Source organism: Planococcus citri, chromosome 5 (assembly GCF_950023065.1).
Source record: "Planococcus citri chromosome 5, ihPlaCitr1.1, whole genome shotgun sequence".
In the NCBI taxonomy this organism is placed as follows: Eukaryota; Metazoa; Arthropoda; class Insecta; order Hemiptera; family Pseudococcidae; genus Planococcus; species Planococcus citri.
The window spans coordinates 29452381-29466572 of NC_088681.1; the positions used below are offsets into that span (position 1 = coordinate 29452381).

General features: G+C 34.0%; 1 protein-coding gene and 1 long non-coding RNA gene across 3 annotated transcripts in view; one reads left to right on the forward strand and one right to left on the reverse strand.

The window, feature by feature from the left end:
- LOC135848147 (uncharacterized) overlaps positions 1–14192 on the forward strand; it is a 129379-nt gene that overhangs the window by 111481 nt on the left and 3706 nt on the right. The window lies entirely within an intron of this gene.
- Positions 1–14192, reverse strand: part of LOC135848145 (arrestin homolog) — a 216332-nt gene that overhangs the window by 110851 nt on the left and 91289 nt on the right. Inside the window, exon 2 of the mRNA XM_065367951.1 lies at positions 13743–13832. Within this exon, the coding sequence (XP_065224023.1) occupies positions 13743–13789 (47 nt within the window). The 5' untranslated portion in view covers positions 13790–13832. The remainder of the gene's footprint in view (positions 1–13742; positions 13833–14192) is intronic.

Here is a 14192-nt window from a genome sequence, read left to right on the forward strand (position 1 = left end):
AAATTATGGCAGTGAGGCTCGAAAAACCGCGACACACCGGCATCTAACCCCCGACTATGGGCATCTAACCCGCAACCACCCTACACAAAATATGTGACGATGCTCAATATGAAATATGCTTGATGGAAAATTTGGATCAATTTTATACCAATAATTTTTGAGAATAGGTCGATTTTATGCCGAAAAAAATGATGAAAAGGAAATAAATTGGTTCAAATTTGACTTAGAATTTGAGTCAACTCGACCCTATTTTTTTTTTCAAGATTGTGTCGAGGTGGTTTGTCGGGCTGGATCAAATCGCAGATTGGAATGACCAAAAGCGCCTTTAACAACCTAGCCAATGTGCTGGGAAATCGAACGATTAGTTTAGCTCTGAGAAAGAAAATTATGCGATGCTACATATGGACCATTCTGAAGTATTCCTGTGAAACATAGACCATAAGTGCAGAATGCGAGAAGAAAATATCTGCTTCTGAGATGTGGTGCTATTGAAGGCTACTAAAGATCTCATGGAAGGACTTCATTACCAACCAGGAAGTATTAGCAAGAATAGGAGAGGAGCGGAAAGACGTAGTAGAAGATATAAAGAATAGAAAACTAAAGAATTTAGCTCATAAAATACAAGAAAACTGTATCTTCATGCTAGCGGTACAGGGGAAAATTAAAGGAAGAATGACAAGAGGGAGGAAACAATCGGAGATGTTAACAACAAACTCATCGGCCAACTCTCCCTGTAAGACCCTGAAAGAAACTATCAGATACGCTATGAACTGGTTGATATAGATAGAAGTATACGCTATCTCCTGTAAAGGAGTGCGATGGCGACGACGACGAGTAATTCTAGATACAAAAGATCTGGACTGAATGATGTTGATAACCCCATTGGGTGAAAATCTGCTGATGATAAATTCTGCCAATGTCCAATATTCATGAAATAGTTTTTTGCTCTGCCGGGGATCGAACCCGGGTCTCAGAATTGGTGAGCAACTTTTCTACTTACCTAACCACCAAGACATGTGATGGAATGAATGCAAATATTTCTATACTATGCTAAAACATTTGTGTAAAATACCGCATTTATGTGTGTTATTTAGCAAATATGCAAAAGAATCCGCCAAAAAACAGGTTAGTGGGTTTCTTCCCGATGGAAGAAACACGCCATGTAATTTGAAAGCGCAGTGGCCTTACACGAGAAAAATACGCTACAAAATACTCACATAGCGTATTTTTTAGCAGATTTTTTTGATGCACCCATCCGCCTTCTGAACAGTGCTTTTTCATGCATATATTCAGAATATGTCAATAAACCAGCTGGTTTTGGCGTCTTTTTCAGTGTATGGGCAGATTTTCTCCCAATGGGAAACATAAAGTGATTGATAGATTACATTAACCATGATAATAATAAGCAGTGTTCACTGTATTTACCTACTAACATTATTTAAATAATGGTAAATGGACCAAATGGTTTTGGGGGCCCAAGTTTAGCATAATTTGTTTTCTTCATTCAAAAGAGAGCACCTGGTCTGAAACGTTTTCTAGTACCTAGACCTACATACTTAATGTAAAGAAGTCATCAAGATGTTTTGATGGAATTTTCAAGTTTTTGCAAGCTTTTCTTTTCGCATCACTTTTGGTCCCAAAAAATAAAATTTTGATATTTATTAATATCCCTGGGATTGATACCACAACTCTGAACACAACCACTGATTGAAACAGTGTCTGTTTCAAACACAGGTCCTAACTGGGATCTGAACACTACCACAGTTGTTTTTTATTCTGATTGTTTGATTTTGGCCAGAACGTGTAGTAGGTTTCTTGTTCGTTTTTTGAAATTTTTCGGAAATATTGAATTTGAAACTCTCACTGTATTTGTCTCAACCACAGTCACCACATATCCATACTCGGGTCTGAAAACATCCACTGATTGAAAAAGTGTCTGTTTCAAACACAAGTCCTAACTTGGATCTGACACACCCACTGATTGAAACAGTGTCTATGTCAAACACAGGTCACAACTTGGGTTTGAGGCACAAAGTATCAAATTGAAAAATATCGACAAAAAAGTACTTTTTGGAGCTCCAATAAACAATGATTGGAGAGATCATGATGTACCTAATCAAGACACAAATTCGCATGGCTAGGACTACATTCAGCAACTTTCACAAAGTGCTTGGAAATCAAACAATGAACCTGAACATTAGAAAAGGGATAAAGTATGTGCTGCTTTGTATTGTATAGACAATTCTAATGCATTCTTGCAAAACCTGGACCATGAGTGCAGAATGTGAGAAGAAAATTGCTCACATGCTTATCTACTTTTTTTGTTGAAAAAAAAATTCAAATGAAACTATACTGTACCACTGACACAATTTTTTCAAAAAATACGACTGCGTCGCGAAATTCCGAAGAAACAATGAAACTGCTACTAGATCTTTGGGCATGGGGGTAAATGTGTACATAAATGCGATATTTATATTTCGTGATCAAATTTTTCAAATGCCTACTCGTGTCTGGGAAAAGCCTTTTTATAGAGTTTTCTCACATATTATAGCTCGTCGTTTACGCAGTTCTCTATTTAGTAGTGTGTCTATAATATACGTTGGAATAAAAAATTCCATTTTGCGTAAGGGTTCGAGAGTTGACGGGCGTTTTTCGAACGGATAAAGGGTTTATTGTTTTCACAACGAGTACGTGACGTAAAAATATACTTGCAATATAGGAATAGAAATTATGTGACGTTTGGAAACGAAGAGCAACGTGTCCCGTCACCATGTGTGTGGCGTCTGGTATCACGAATGATGAATGCATAGCTGGTGTTTGATGTTTTTCCACCAACTCGGGTAGGAATTTTTCATATTTTGGCAACTTTTCATATTTTTCCCTCAAACGAAATGAAATCCTTATCCACTCGTGGAAACGTTGATAGTGATAAAGGAAATGAAATTACTACAAGTTGAGTGGAAATATCTTCAGAACCATCGAAAATGAAATAGAATCAGATTACTTTTAAGCAGCGACTCGAAGATGCTCTGGAATCAATTTTTTTTGAAGATGGAAACTATACCTACTATGTACGTATAATACCTACGTATAGTGAACATTGGGAAGCTGGTGTTATGATTTTCTCTAACATCATTTTTTAACATTCTTCATAAATATTGTAATGGAAGGGAGGGGATTTTGTTTTTAAAAATACTGCTATTGAAATGTTGGTTTTATTAAAGCAATTTTAATTTTTTGCCAGCTTCAACGACCCCTCATCTTCTTATACATAGGGTATGTACATCCACCATTGGGGGAATTACGACGTGCATTTATTCAAATAAAGGTGCAAATTTAATCAAAAAGCCTTCCACGTGTGGTTCAGTCAGAGTACCTATTACCTCCTCCCCGGTTAATTTTCATTCTGAAAACCTACACCTTCTCATCATCATTTCTTCTTTATTCCATTCACTCTCATTTTCAGTCGGTTACCAGAAGAAAAGGCAACAAGATAAATTTACTATACGTTACCTAGTAACTTTCTTTCGAGTAGGAACATCGTTTCAGCTTGTGATGATAAAAATATTAAAATTATGCTAAAAACTTGAGAATATTTTAACTTACACTCGGTGCGTCTGCGTCTTAAATATCTTACTCGTGAAAACTGAAAATTACCCTTCATAAATTACAGTATATGTTTGTTTTATTATGCATGATAAACGTAAAATGGCCGACTGAGGTGAATTTTTTTCGCCGCAAAAATCGACAAACCTAAAAACCACAAAAAAAAAGATCAAACTCAACACCCTTGGGTTATTTTATGTAAACAAATTGCACGACGCGATTCATTTATACCGGATTCGTTTTTTTTTCTATAGTTACCAAACTATACCTACTTAAACGTGATATGAAACTTTTTCGATACGGTTTTTTCACCTAGTTTTGAACATTTTTAGCAAATATATTTCATCCTGGTTTATTTTTGAAACTTTCGATGACTTGGTTTTTCGACTTTAAAACTTCAAGGTTCGAGAAGTCGAAAAGAATTTGTTTTTAAAGACCTTCGACTTTTCTATATTAAAGTTGGCGAAATAAAATAATAGAAAAAATCTAATCATTGGCCAATTTATAAAACTTTTGAAAAATACTTTACAGAAAGAAAAAGGTAAACCGTGAAGTTGAATTTTACCACCAAATGAATTGTCAACTGTGAAAGGGTGTAATAAAGATGGCAAATTGGATTGAAAAAGTTATTGTTCTGGAAAAGGCTGAGAAAGTGTCGTATTTAGAAAATTTTTTCAGGCAAGTTTCTCTGTATTAGTGTTTGTTCAGTTATTGAAAAAGCTCGAAAATGTATTTCTTTATAATTTAGTATAGCCTACTGGGTGTTCTGAAACAGATGACGAATAATTTGCCTCGTGATGTAGCAACCCAAACTACACAAGTGTGAATTGGGTTGCTCAACCCAGAAATTAAGGAGTAAATATACTTTGAATAGAGATTGAATTTGATTGCGCCGTCGTCTTTTATCAGCTGTAAAACTCATTTTTTTAAAAATTACGATCAAATCAATAATTTCCTAACAAAACTTGAGCTTACTAGCTTCAGGCTTTTTTTCAGTTCTATGGATTTTTCCAAAAAAAAAAAAAAAAAATTGAAGCAAAAGTACAAATTACAACATTTTGCAGAAAAAAATGACTGTTTACATATCGAACAGAATATCCAATTACATTTCGAAACGAATGGATTAAGTAACTCGATTAGAAAAAGCAAAAGCACGTGTATAGAGGCAGCGAAATAACCAGTGTTCGACATGCGACGTCTTTCTTTTCTCGTTTTTCGAAAAGGGGAAAAAAAACTAGCCAAACAATTGAGGATATTTTTATGCTCGAAAGTTACTCTTGAAAGTAACCCAATAATACGTACATGTCTATCCGTATGATGAAAATTTCCACTATTTGAATCATATGGTCGTTGTATTTTGTAATTTTTCTCTTACCAGCCGGAAATTGAAAGGTTTAAAGTAAATCACAGTTAGGTACCAGTTCGCAATCGACCTGTACATTTTATCGATTTCAAAAGGCAATAAAAGATTAAAAAGTTTCACTTTGGGAGAAAAAATACTCCACTTTTGTTATTTTTTCGTATAAAAATTGAATATAAAATCTAGATAGTTTTATTTTATCGCACTTTAACAAAAACCCGGCAAATAATTATAGTACTTTTTTGTTTCCTTTCTCATTGATAAAGTTCTCCCAAAGCATTGTTTTCTTTATTTTTTTTTGTCATTGTATGCCTTACGTAACTATATAGAAGAGGAGGCGTAGGTGTTGGTAGACATTTTTCAACGCCGCGAAAATAAAAAAAATTAAATAAAAGGTACCTACTTGGAGAGAGATTTGTTTACGATGATGAAATGCTCGTATTTTTAAAAAAATGTACCTAACACATTTTTTTTGTCATACTCATTTGAAAAGTGACGCTTAAACATGGGTAGGTATATTAATGAAATTTTCTTGTTTTTCAAGTGATACCTACACCTACCTCTTGCCGCACATCGGTTTTCATAAATAATGTATAAAATAGGGTTCCTTCACCATTTTACCCTCGCTTCGATAAGTAGCTACGGTATTTTATATTATTATTATGATTTAGTTTCCACACTACAATCAGATAAAACTTTCAAATGTATTTTGAAAAACATTCAACGTAATATCGAAAGTTTTAACAGCTTTGTGTGATAATTTGTTGTATGAAATATTCCGTACCTACATTATTGGTATAATTCATGCGCCTATTAAAGGAGTCATCAAGTGGTGTAAAGTGAATACGTGTAATCGCACATAGAAACTACAAGCTTTTCAAGTTACAAAACGTTACCTAGTACGTTTTACGTTACACGCAGATGTGTTTCAAATTTCATAGAAAAAGGTGAATGTTTGCAGATGGCGGTTTTGCGAGGGTAGGCCAAGTTTTATAAAGTTTGGGTGAAAATTTCCCAACTAAAAAATACTAATTTTAGCTAAAGAAAAAACACCCTCGTGGGTTTAATTTAGTGATGAAAGTTTTTGTTACGCGAGTTTCTTCATATCGTATACAACTTGCACAAAACACCCTGTTTGATTTTACCTTCTTTCTTCTTTTTTTTTTTTTTTTTGCTAGTAGAGAAACTGCACATCATGTTCACTTGTAGGTGGTTGTTTTTTTTATAGCTACGTATAGAAATATTGACGTAAACAAATGCGAAATCATCAGCAAATAAATCCATGTTTCGATATCGAAGAAATCTTTCCTTAGTTGAAGTACGAAGCTCCCCCTTCAATTTGAATGAAAAAATGTTATCTATGTATCGTTCGAAAATAATTTACCGATATCGACACTCTTAGGGTTCATATAAACGATATTTCTGGTATAATAAAAAATTTTACCCTGGTGACATATCATCTATTAAAACACCGGTCTAATGATTTCATCCCATGGGCATGAAAAGAGGTTAATACGGCGATACGTTGATGCGAGTATCATTGTGCCAGGAATTGTAACGAAACGTGATATTTTCGCTATAAATTTTATCCCATTTCAAAACATATAGTCGTGTTTTCCAATTAGAATGTTTCTATATGATGAATTCTTTTTGCCTTTCTTTTTTTTTTATTGTGTCTTAGCAGGTGAGAAATTTTGGTTTCTGTGTTTTATAAATGTACTCGATAAAAATATTTGTAAAAGTTGATTGCGATCTGATTGAGGGAGGGGGATGATTAAAGATATTATTCAGTACAGGGGAAGTCAAATTTAAAAAAAAATTAAAGCATTTGTACCTCCAAAATTTGCGGAGAAGTGATGCCCTTTTTACGTACTAAAAATTGTTTTATTTTAAAACTGCATCATTCCCTGTCAAATCGCTGAGCTTTTTGCACTCTGAGGTCAGCAATTTTTAAAATATTTTCCATGAGGATAGAAGATTTCGATGAGGGATGACAAATAGCGCAAACTGCGGTTCTTAAAGTGCTTTTGCAAGGGAGATAGGGGTGCTCAAAGTTTTTGGGAAAATAGGGATATGCTAAAGTTCAAGTTGGGGTAACTTGAAAAATACAAAAGGTGCATTTTTGGAACTTTTGCCAGTTCGTGGAAACGTAGAAGAGCTTTTTAGAGATGGGCTGAAAATCAGTGTTTCCACTTTTTGAGCACCAAAAATTACCTTTTTTCAAGGTATCCATGTAATGCTCAAAAATTCTGAAAGAATTATTCCAAGTGCCTACAACTTTTTATAATGATTACTGTATCAAAAAATTGAGGTGGCCTTTTTCTTATTCTCGATTTTTAAAATTCCAAAGATAATCAGAAAATATAATTTCTTTCCTTAAAAAGACCAAATTGCGCAAATTGACATATTTTTATCAATTTTACACCATATTTTCAAGAAATTGTATTTTCTGGTGACCTTTGGAATTTTAAAAATTGAGTATAAGAAAAATGCCACCTCAATTGTCTGATATGTTAATCAGCATAAAAAGTTGAACTTGGGGTAATTTTTTCAGAATGTTCATATTTGATCACGATGAACGCCATGGAGAAATATCATTTAAAACTTTTTCAGCCAATTTTCGGTACTCTAAAAAGTGGCAACACTGATTTTCAGCGCATCAACAAAAATCTCTTCTATGGTCCCACGAACTGGCAAAAGTATCAAAAATGTACCATTTGTAATTTTCAAGTAACCTCACTTGAACTTTACAATATCCTTATTTTCCTCAAAACTTTGAGAACCCCTATCTTCCTTGCAAATGCACTTTGAGAACTACGGTTTACACCATTTGTCATATCGTATCAAGGTCTACCCATATAAAAAATATTTGTTCGGTTCGAGTTCGGTTTCTGAAATTAATCTTTCATTTCAACTTTGAAGTTTTAAAAATTGTTTCAAGTTTATTTTTGGCCCCTACAGAATGTTTTGAAATTTTTGGGGAAAATTGAAAAATCGCTGAAGGGTCCAGAAAGGTCAAATTTCGATTGTTCTTGACTTGAGTCAGTTGATTGTATAGACACACCAGTTCAATTTTGTCAAAAAAATTTATGCTTTATGAAAAAATTTTAAAATTTTATACCTATTTAAATTTTCAAAAATGCATCAAAAATCCAAAAATGAACTTGAGGACCTGAAATTTTGATCACAAGGGTTTTGAGTCATGCTCTTTTGATCTAGCTTTGTTTCGTTCAAATTATAAAGTGCCAGTTCGAGAAGTTCCGTGGAAAAATAGATAGGTGAACAGATTTTTTCCTATTTTTGAGATGGTGTGAGATGCCATCTTTAGAATTTCCAGATATGTGAATAATACAGCATAGACGATATCCTTCTCAAAAAATACATGCATAAAATCACCTTCAGTGATCCTCCGCTCGACTAGAATGGTAGGTATGTATACGTCTTCTAGGTGTACTTTCGCAAGTATAGAGCGAGGAAATGAAAATTTAGATAAGGTATACACGCTGTTAAGACGATAATATCATTAACGTGATCGAGTTATATTAAGCTCTTTTCTCAGGAACCTGTATTGCGGATTATAAACTTGCGAATAGCTTCTGCCTCATGCATCTTTAAATATTCTAGTACCTAGCTAAGAAATAGGTCAGTTAAATTTCAATCTGAATCAAATTTTCGACTATGGAAGGAGAAAATATGTACCTACCTACCTAATATTTTCATATACCAGAGATGAGTAGGTCTAGTAACGGTGGGTGCAAAATGTGCAATTTTTGTGATTATTATTCAAAAACACGATAATACTTTCAAAGTCATTTTTTAAAAACCAAGTCAAATAAATTTTTCAAGAAATATGTCAAAATGATATAGCACCAGTTAGCCAAACTCATTACTTTAGGTTTCTCATCCTCTCCAGTTTTAAGTAGGTAACGAGTCAAAACATCCGAACTGCGTCCCCTAACAAAATGTATTTTGTCCATGCCCATGCATGAAATTTTATACCCATTCTGGTGGTAATTTTAATCGGTATCTTATGTTGTTAATACTGCACACGTTGTTTTATTCCATAAAATAGGAATTTTATCGCGAAACAAAGTCGATATTTTAACGTATACAAGGTATTTTGGTAATACAAAAAGGAAAAGAGGACGAGCACGAGCACGAGCATGTGGATTCTCATACAGGATATAGGTGAACCGAACATAAAACTATAATTTTCCATTAACAAGTGTTGAAAGTTTTACGCAATTTAGAAAAGTGTAAAATACAGGCCAGCTCACGTGGTTGTGGAACGATGAAGCACGGCGAAGGTGTAGCGGAGAGTACGTTAAAATAATGAATAAAACGTTGCCGTAAGTGCGATAATATTCGGTAAAGTACATTACGTATACTATACGTCGACAGAATGCATAAAACCGCCATACTATACGTATAGTTTTTCCATTGTTCGAGCCATAACACGATGTATACATTGTATACATAGATTATAGATAGATATGTGCCTCGATACAGTGTATTTTTTCACGCTTCGACTAATTCAAAAACTTTCAACTTGTTCGATGTTTGCGGCGAAATTATGTTAACCTCGCTTGTCTTGATTTATTAAACGCTTTCGACGTAGTTTAGGTATAATGTGAGAGAAAAGACATCTTTACCGACGATAAATATCTGAAATTTTAACCCTTTTTAAGAAGCGTAAGCTTTATAATATAAAAAAACTAAAACTGTCGAATTCGAATTACGAGTATAACGTTCGCAGAATATAATGCCAAACAGTTGAACATTGAAAAATAAACTACCGGTACACTTTACCTACACCAACACTTAAGCTGTCTGCTCTGAATTCGCAACAGCGTTATTTTATTAATGATGATTTACGTTTCATCTATTATAATAAAATGTATAGGTATATTAGACACATATTCGACATTGGTTCTTATGCGCAATTTAGTTGTTGTGATTTTGGAAAAAGGAAGTAAATTAATTCGAATAACATGTTCAGACTTGAGACGTAGGTGATGTAGTGATTTGATAACTAATGTAGGTAGCTATTAACTGCATACAAGGTGTCCCTATTTGAACACATTTTTTAGACAACTGGAATTTCCAAAATATCGCTGAAGGTGTCAAAGCGGCTCGAAACTATTTCCAATTGACTGAGCAGGTCAAAGAAAGGGTATGAACCTAATTTCAGCCTTCTAATGTAATTCGGCGACATTTCGGTAGAATTATATTTCCAAAAATCTTCTGCAGGCTCCAGAACTGCTCAAAATGCTGCTTCTACATAATTCATTGTTAGAGCGGGTTTTCAAGTTTGGAATGAATCAGGTGCACAGAACTTTTCAGTCAAGACGGTGGAGAAATGGGATAGAAATTAAATTTCAGGTCTAGAAATACTAACAATAAGGCGAAAAAACTCAAAAATTATTAATTGAAGAAAAAATTATCCCAGAATCAAATTCCCCACCTACAAAAAAAAAGAATTTTCCTGAAGGCAGGATGAAGAGCTCCGGACCGGAGCCATTGCAAAAAAATTTTACTTATTGAAAAAAATTTTACAAAAATTTCTTGAAAAAAATGACTTGCTGTAAATATTGATTTTTCGTGAACATTCTTTCCAATTTTTCTTACTCTCAGATTGCGACTTATCCTAATTTTAAAAAAAAAATTACTATGCTTATAGTCTGCCAGAAAATGTAGGTTAAGCCAGAACAGAGGGTAAAAAACCTCTTTCCACGACTGTTCAATTTTTAAGCAACATTGCACTTCAGAATAGTCTCTCTAGAACTTACTTTTTTCAACTTTTTTTTTCTGGAGGAATGCTAATTTCAAAAAATTATTCGTGGAAGAATTTCTGCAATTTTTTGTTTTAAAATTTTATGCCAATTACGTTCATTTTGAAAGATCAGGTCATCTTTTGTTTCAAGTTTGATTCTCCTACTGTGAAGGGTTAAAGAGACAAGAATGGTAGTGATGGTTTAGATGATAATTAATCAGAGAGGTGGTTAAGGTCAGAATATATTCACGAAGAATAGACGTATCGTCCCTTATGATTTTCCTGGATAGCCTACGGGATTCTCACTTATTCAACTCTACATTACTGTAGTCTTACCTATTATAACTATCAAGTATAGGTTTGACAATACTCACAACTGATATATTCGTAAGAGTACCTACTTAATTACAGGTGATCTGTACAACAAAATAAGAACTCACAACTCCTATATCTACACTCCTATATTCGCAGTAAATTCATAAATATACACCTTAACAACAATACACACAGATTAGCTGGATGTAATTATAACTAACTGTATCCTAAATTAATAGAGACTATACACATAGCACAACAATGATGACCAGGAATCCGTGTTCGCAAGAAACCTTTTTGAATAGTTAAATATGTATAATTATTGCAACAATTAGAATCACATATCACAACATGGCACGCACAAAGGGCTCAAGTATATTGATCAGGTACCCAAGATTACCATCTTTGGTCACCTATAGTGCAAGGACATACATAAGCATAACAGACCAAATTCTCCTGTGTATTACTTTGCCCCTGCTACTTATGCAGTGATGAGAGAAAGTTCCAGTTCAGTGTGTTGAGCCTTGAACTGTTCCAGTCACTTTGGGGTTTGGCTTAAGCGGGAGTTGACACGTAGACCAAGGAGGAGAATAATACAGTCACAATCATAGTAGGTATCACATACTGGCATGGATGCTACCTCACACTACTTCTTTGTTTTTCATGTAAGACCACACTTGTAATCTTAGAGCGTGTGTTTCAAAAATTTCAAGGTTCTGAAAGACTGCTTAGTGCTTATTATTATAGGATGGATCGCAAAAAAAAGAAATTGTTGCACGTTTTTGACTAAATTCAGTAGAGAACTCCATTTAGAGTTGACAGACACTTGGAAAAAAAATTTTTAGCTCCTGAGATGCTTCTGATAGGGAGATATGGGTCCTCAAACAGTGAGCCTTTTCAAAAAAATTGTGGTTTGTTGTTTTGGGGAAAATGGCACAGTTCCAAAAGATAGTATTTTTTTGAGATTTTGCGTCGACTTTGGTCATTTCCATCAAAATTCAAGACCATTTTTAGGTTTCTATTGAGCGATTGAAAATTTGCAAATTCGAATTAATTATGCAAAAATATCAAAAGGTATCGTTTCTGAAACTGGGGAAATATTTTAAAGCACAGTGGTGTCAATTTTTTGGTCATGATTTCCAATTTCAAAAAACCGAAAAAGTTTGATAAGTTTTTGACTAGTTTTTTCGATTTTTTTGAAGCAAATTATACTTAATGCCCGAAAAATTGGCACCGCTGCATTCTAAACTATTTCCCTAGTTTCAGAAATGATGACTTTTGATATTTTGGAATAATTGTTTCAAAATATGTATTAGAAAAAAAAAACATTCAAAATGTGAATTTACCCTAAAATAAGCGATTTGAAAATGTTCAACCCCCCAGTAGAACCCTAAAAGTGGTCTTGAATTTTTATGGAAATTGCCTAGGCCGACATAGCACCTGAGATACTATCTTCTGGATGTGGTTCGTTGACTTACCTATTTCAAAACATGTACATGCTGAATTAGTTAAGAACCTCCACATGTATATTATATTTTTTCTTTTCGTGTATCATGTGGGTGTAGATAGAACAACCTTGACCTTAAAATTGCCTAAAAGTTGAAACGAAATCCCCCTAGGGAGATATCTATACAAAAGTATCCCTTTTAAAATCGAGAATATGCAAAGCATCGTCTTCGCTACCTACCAGGATGTAAAACAAGTTGCATAATTTGTCCGTACGAGAGTATTTTTTCGCGAGGAATTTCACGGCACACTAAATACAAGGTATCGCTATTTTGTTAACAGTAAAACTAGCACTATTAAGAGCATGTAAAATGTGCAAGAGTAACTTCAGTGTTACGAGCTATAATGTCGGTGAATGGAAAATAGGTAATTTAGTCTCGGATATACGTATGTATATTATATTGTGCTCCTCGAAATAACATCGATTATACATCTTTGTATACAAGTAGATATGTACAAACAATCAGTATACAAATATAACGAATTTAGATACACAATATAACAATCCTAACACCATCGCGTATATACCTAATCGTTTATTTGCGGCAATATGCGCAGAAAGCAGAAACATAACATAATGTAACCCTTTTCGATGATTTATCCGCGTTAATTTGAATAGCCCATTAGATATCTGTGTGTGTGTGTGTATTGTATTTTCTTAAACCTAGCCTTTTGTTTTTTACTCGCACTATAATTACGAACGAACGATGGTGCACTTACACATGGTGTTATAGTACGAGAGAATGGCAAAAGTTTCGACGCTCAGCTCGGCGTTTCGAACGATATGTTACTTAGTAAAAGGTCAATGGTAACATGGAAATTTTTTACAACTTAGAATACGCGCCGGTGAATTTCATTTTTGCATAAAATGCTCGTCGATTTTACGTATACAAAGCTATTGAGATTCGGAGTAGGAGTTGTTTACGCTTGAACGCTACCAATTTCGTGACTTGAATGGTGAAGAAAAAAGCTACCGTGTTGTTACGAAACGTCAAAATTAACTCAATCCTATGTATAGGTATACTATTAAGCAAGAAGACAAATGGAAAACTTTCCATTTTCACGTAATAACTATTTTAAATTAGGTTTGGTTAAATCGAAACATCACCACCGTGCCGGATAATTCGAGTGTAAATACGATTAGCTATTTGTATTTTTTTGTGAAAATCCAAGTATACTCACTCTTCTTGCTGCGTTTGAGAATTTGTTGGTTCCTCTTCTTCGGACATGGCTCCTTTCACAGTATCATAGGACAATGATTACAAATCCAACCTGAAATGAAATTTGTCAAATTAAAATTACTGCAATTTCATATGTACAATACGCGGTACCTATCTCTACATTTACCTACTACTAGATACATTTATCATAGGCAATTTATCAAAATCCAGTTTGCCTCTTATAAGGAAATTAACCACTTTATGGTATAAGAGCTTGGTTCTGAAGAAATACTAACGTAGCACATTGAAAAATTAACACCCTCTTGTCATTGATTAACACATCAAAGCGAGGATCCCGTTATTCCCGTTAAATTATGTTGAAGAAATTTAATTACTATCACGTACCAGCTCATTGTGGTTCAACGAAGAAGCCGACACCACTTTTGGTTAAGTGGAGAAATTTTTCACATAT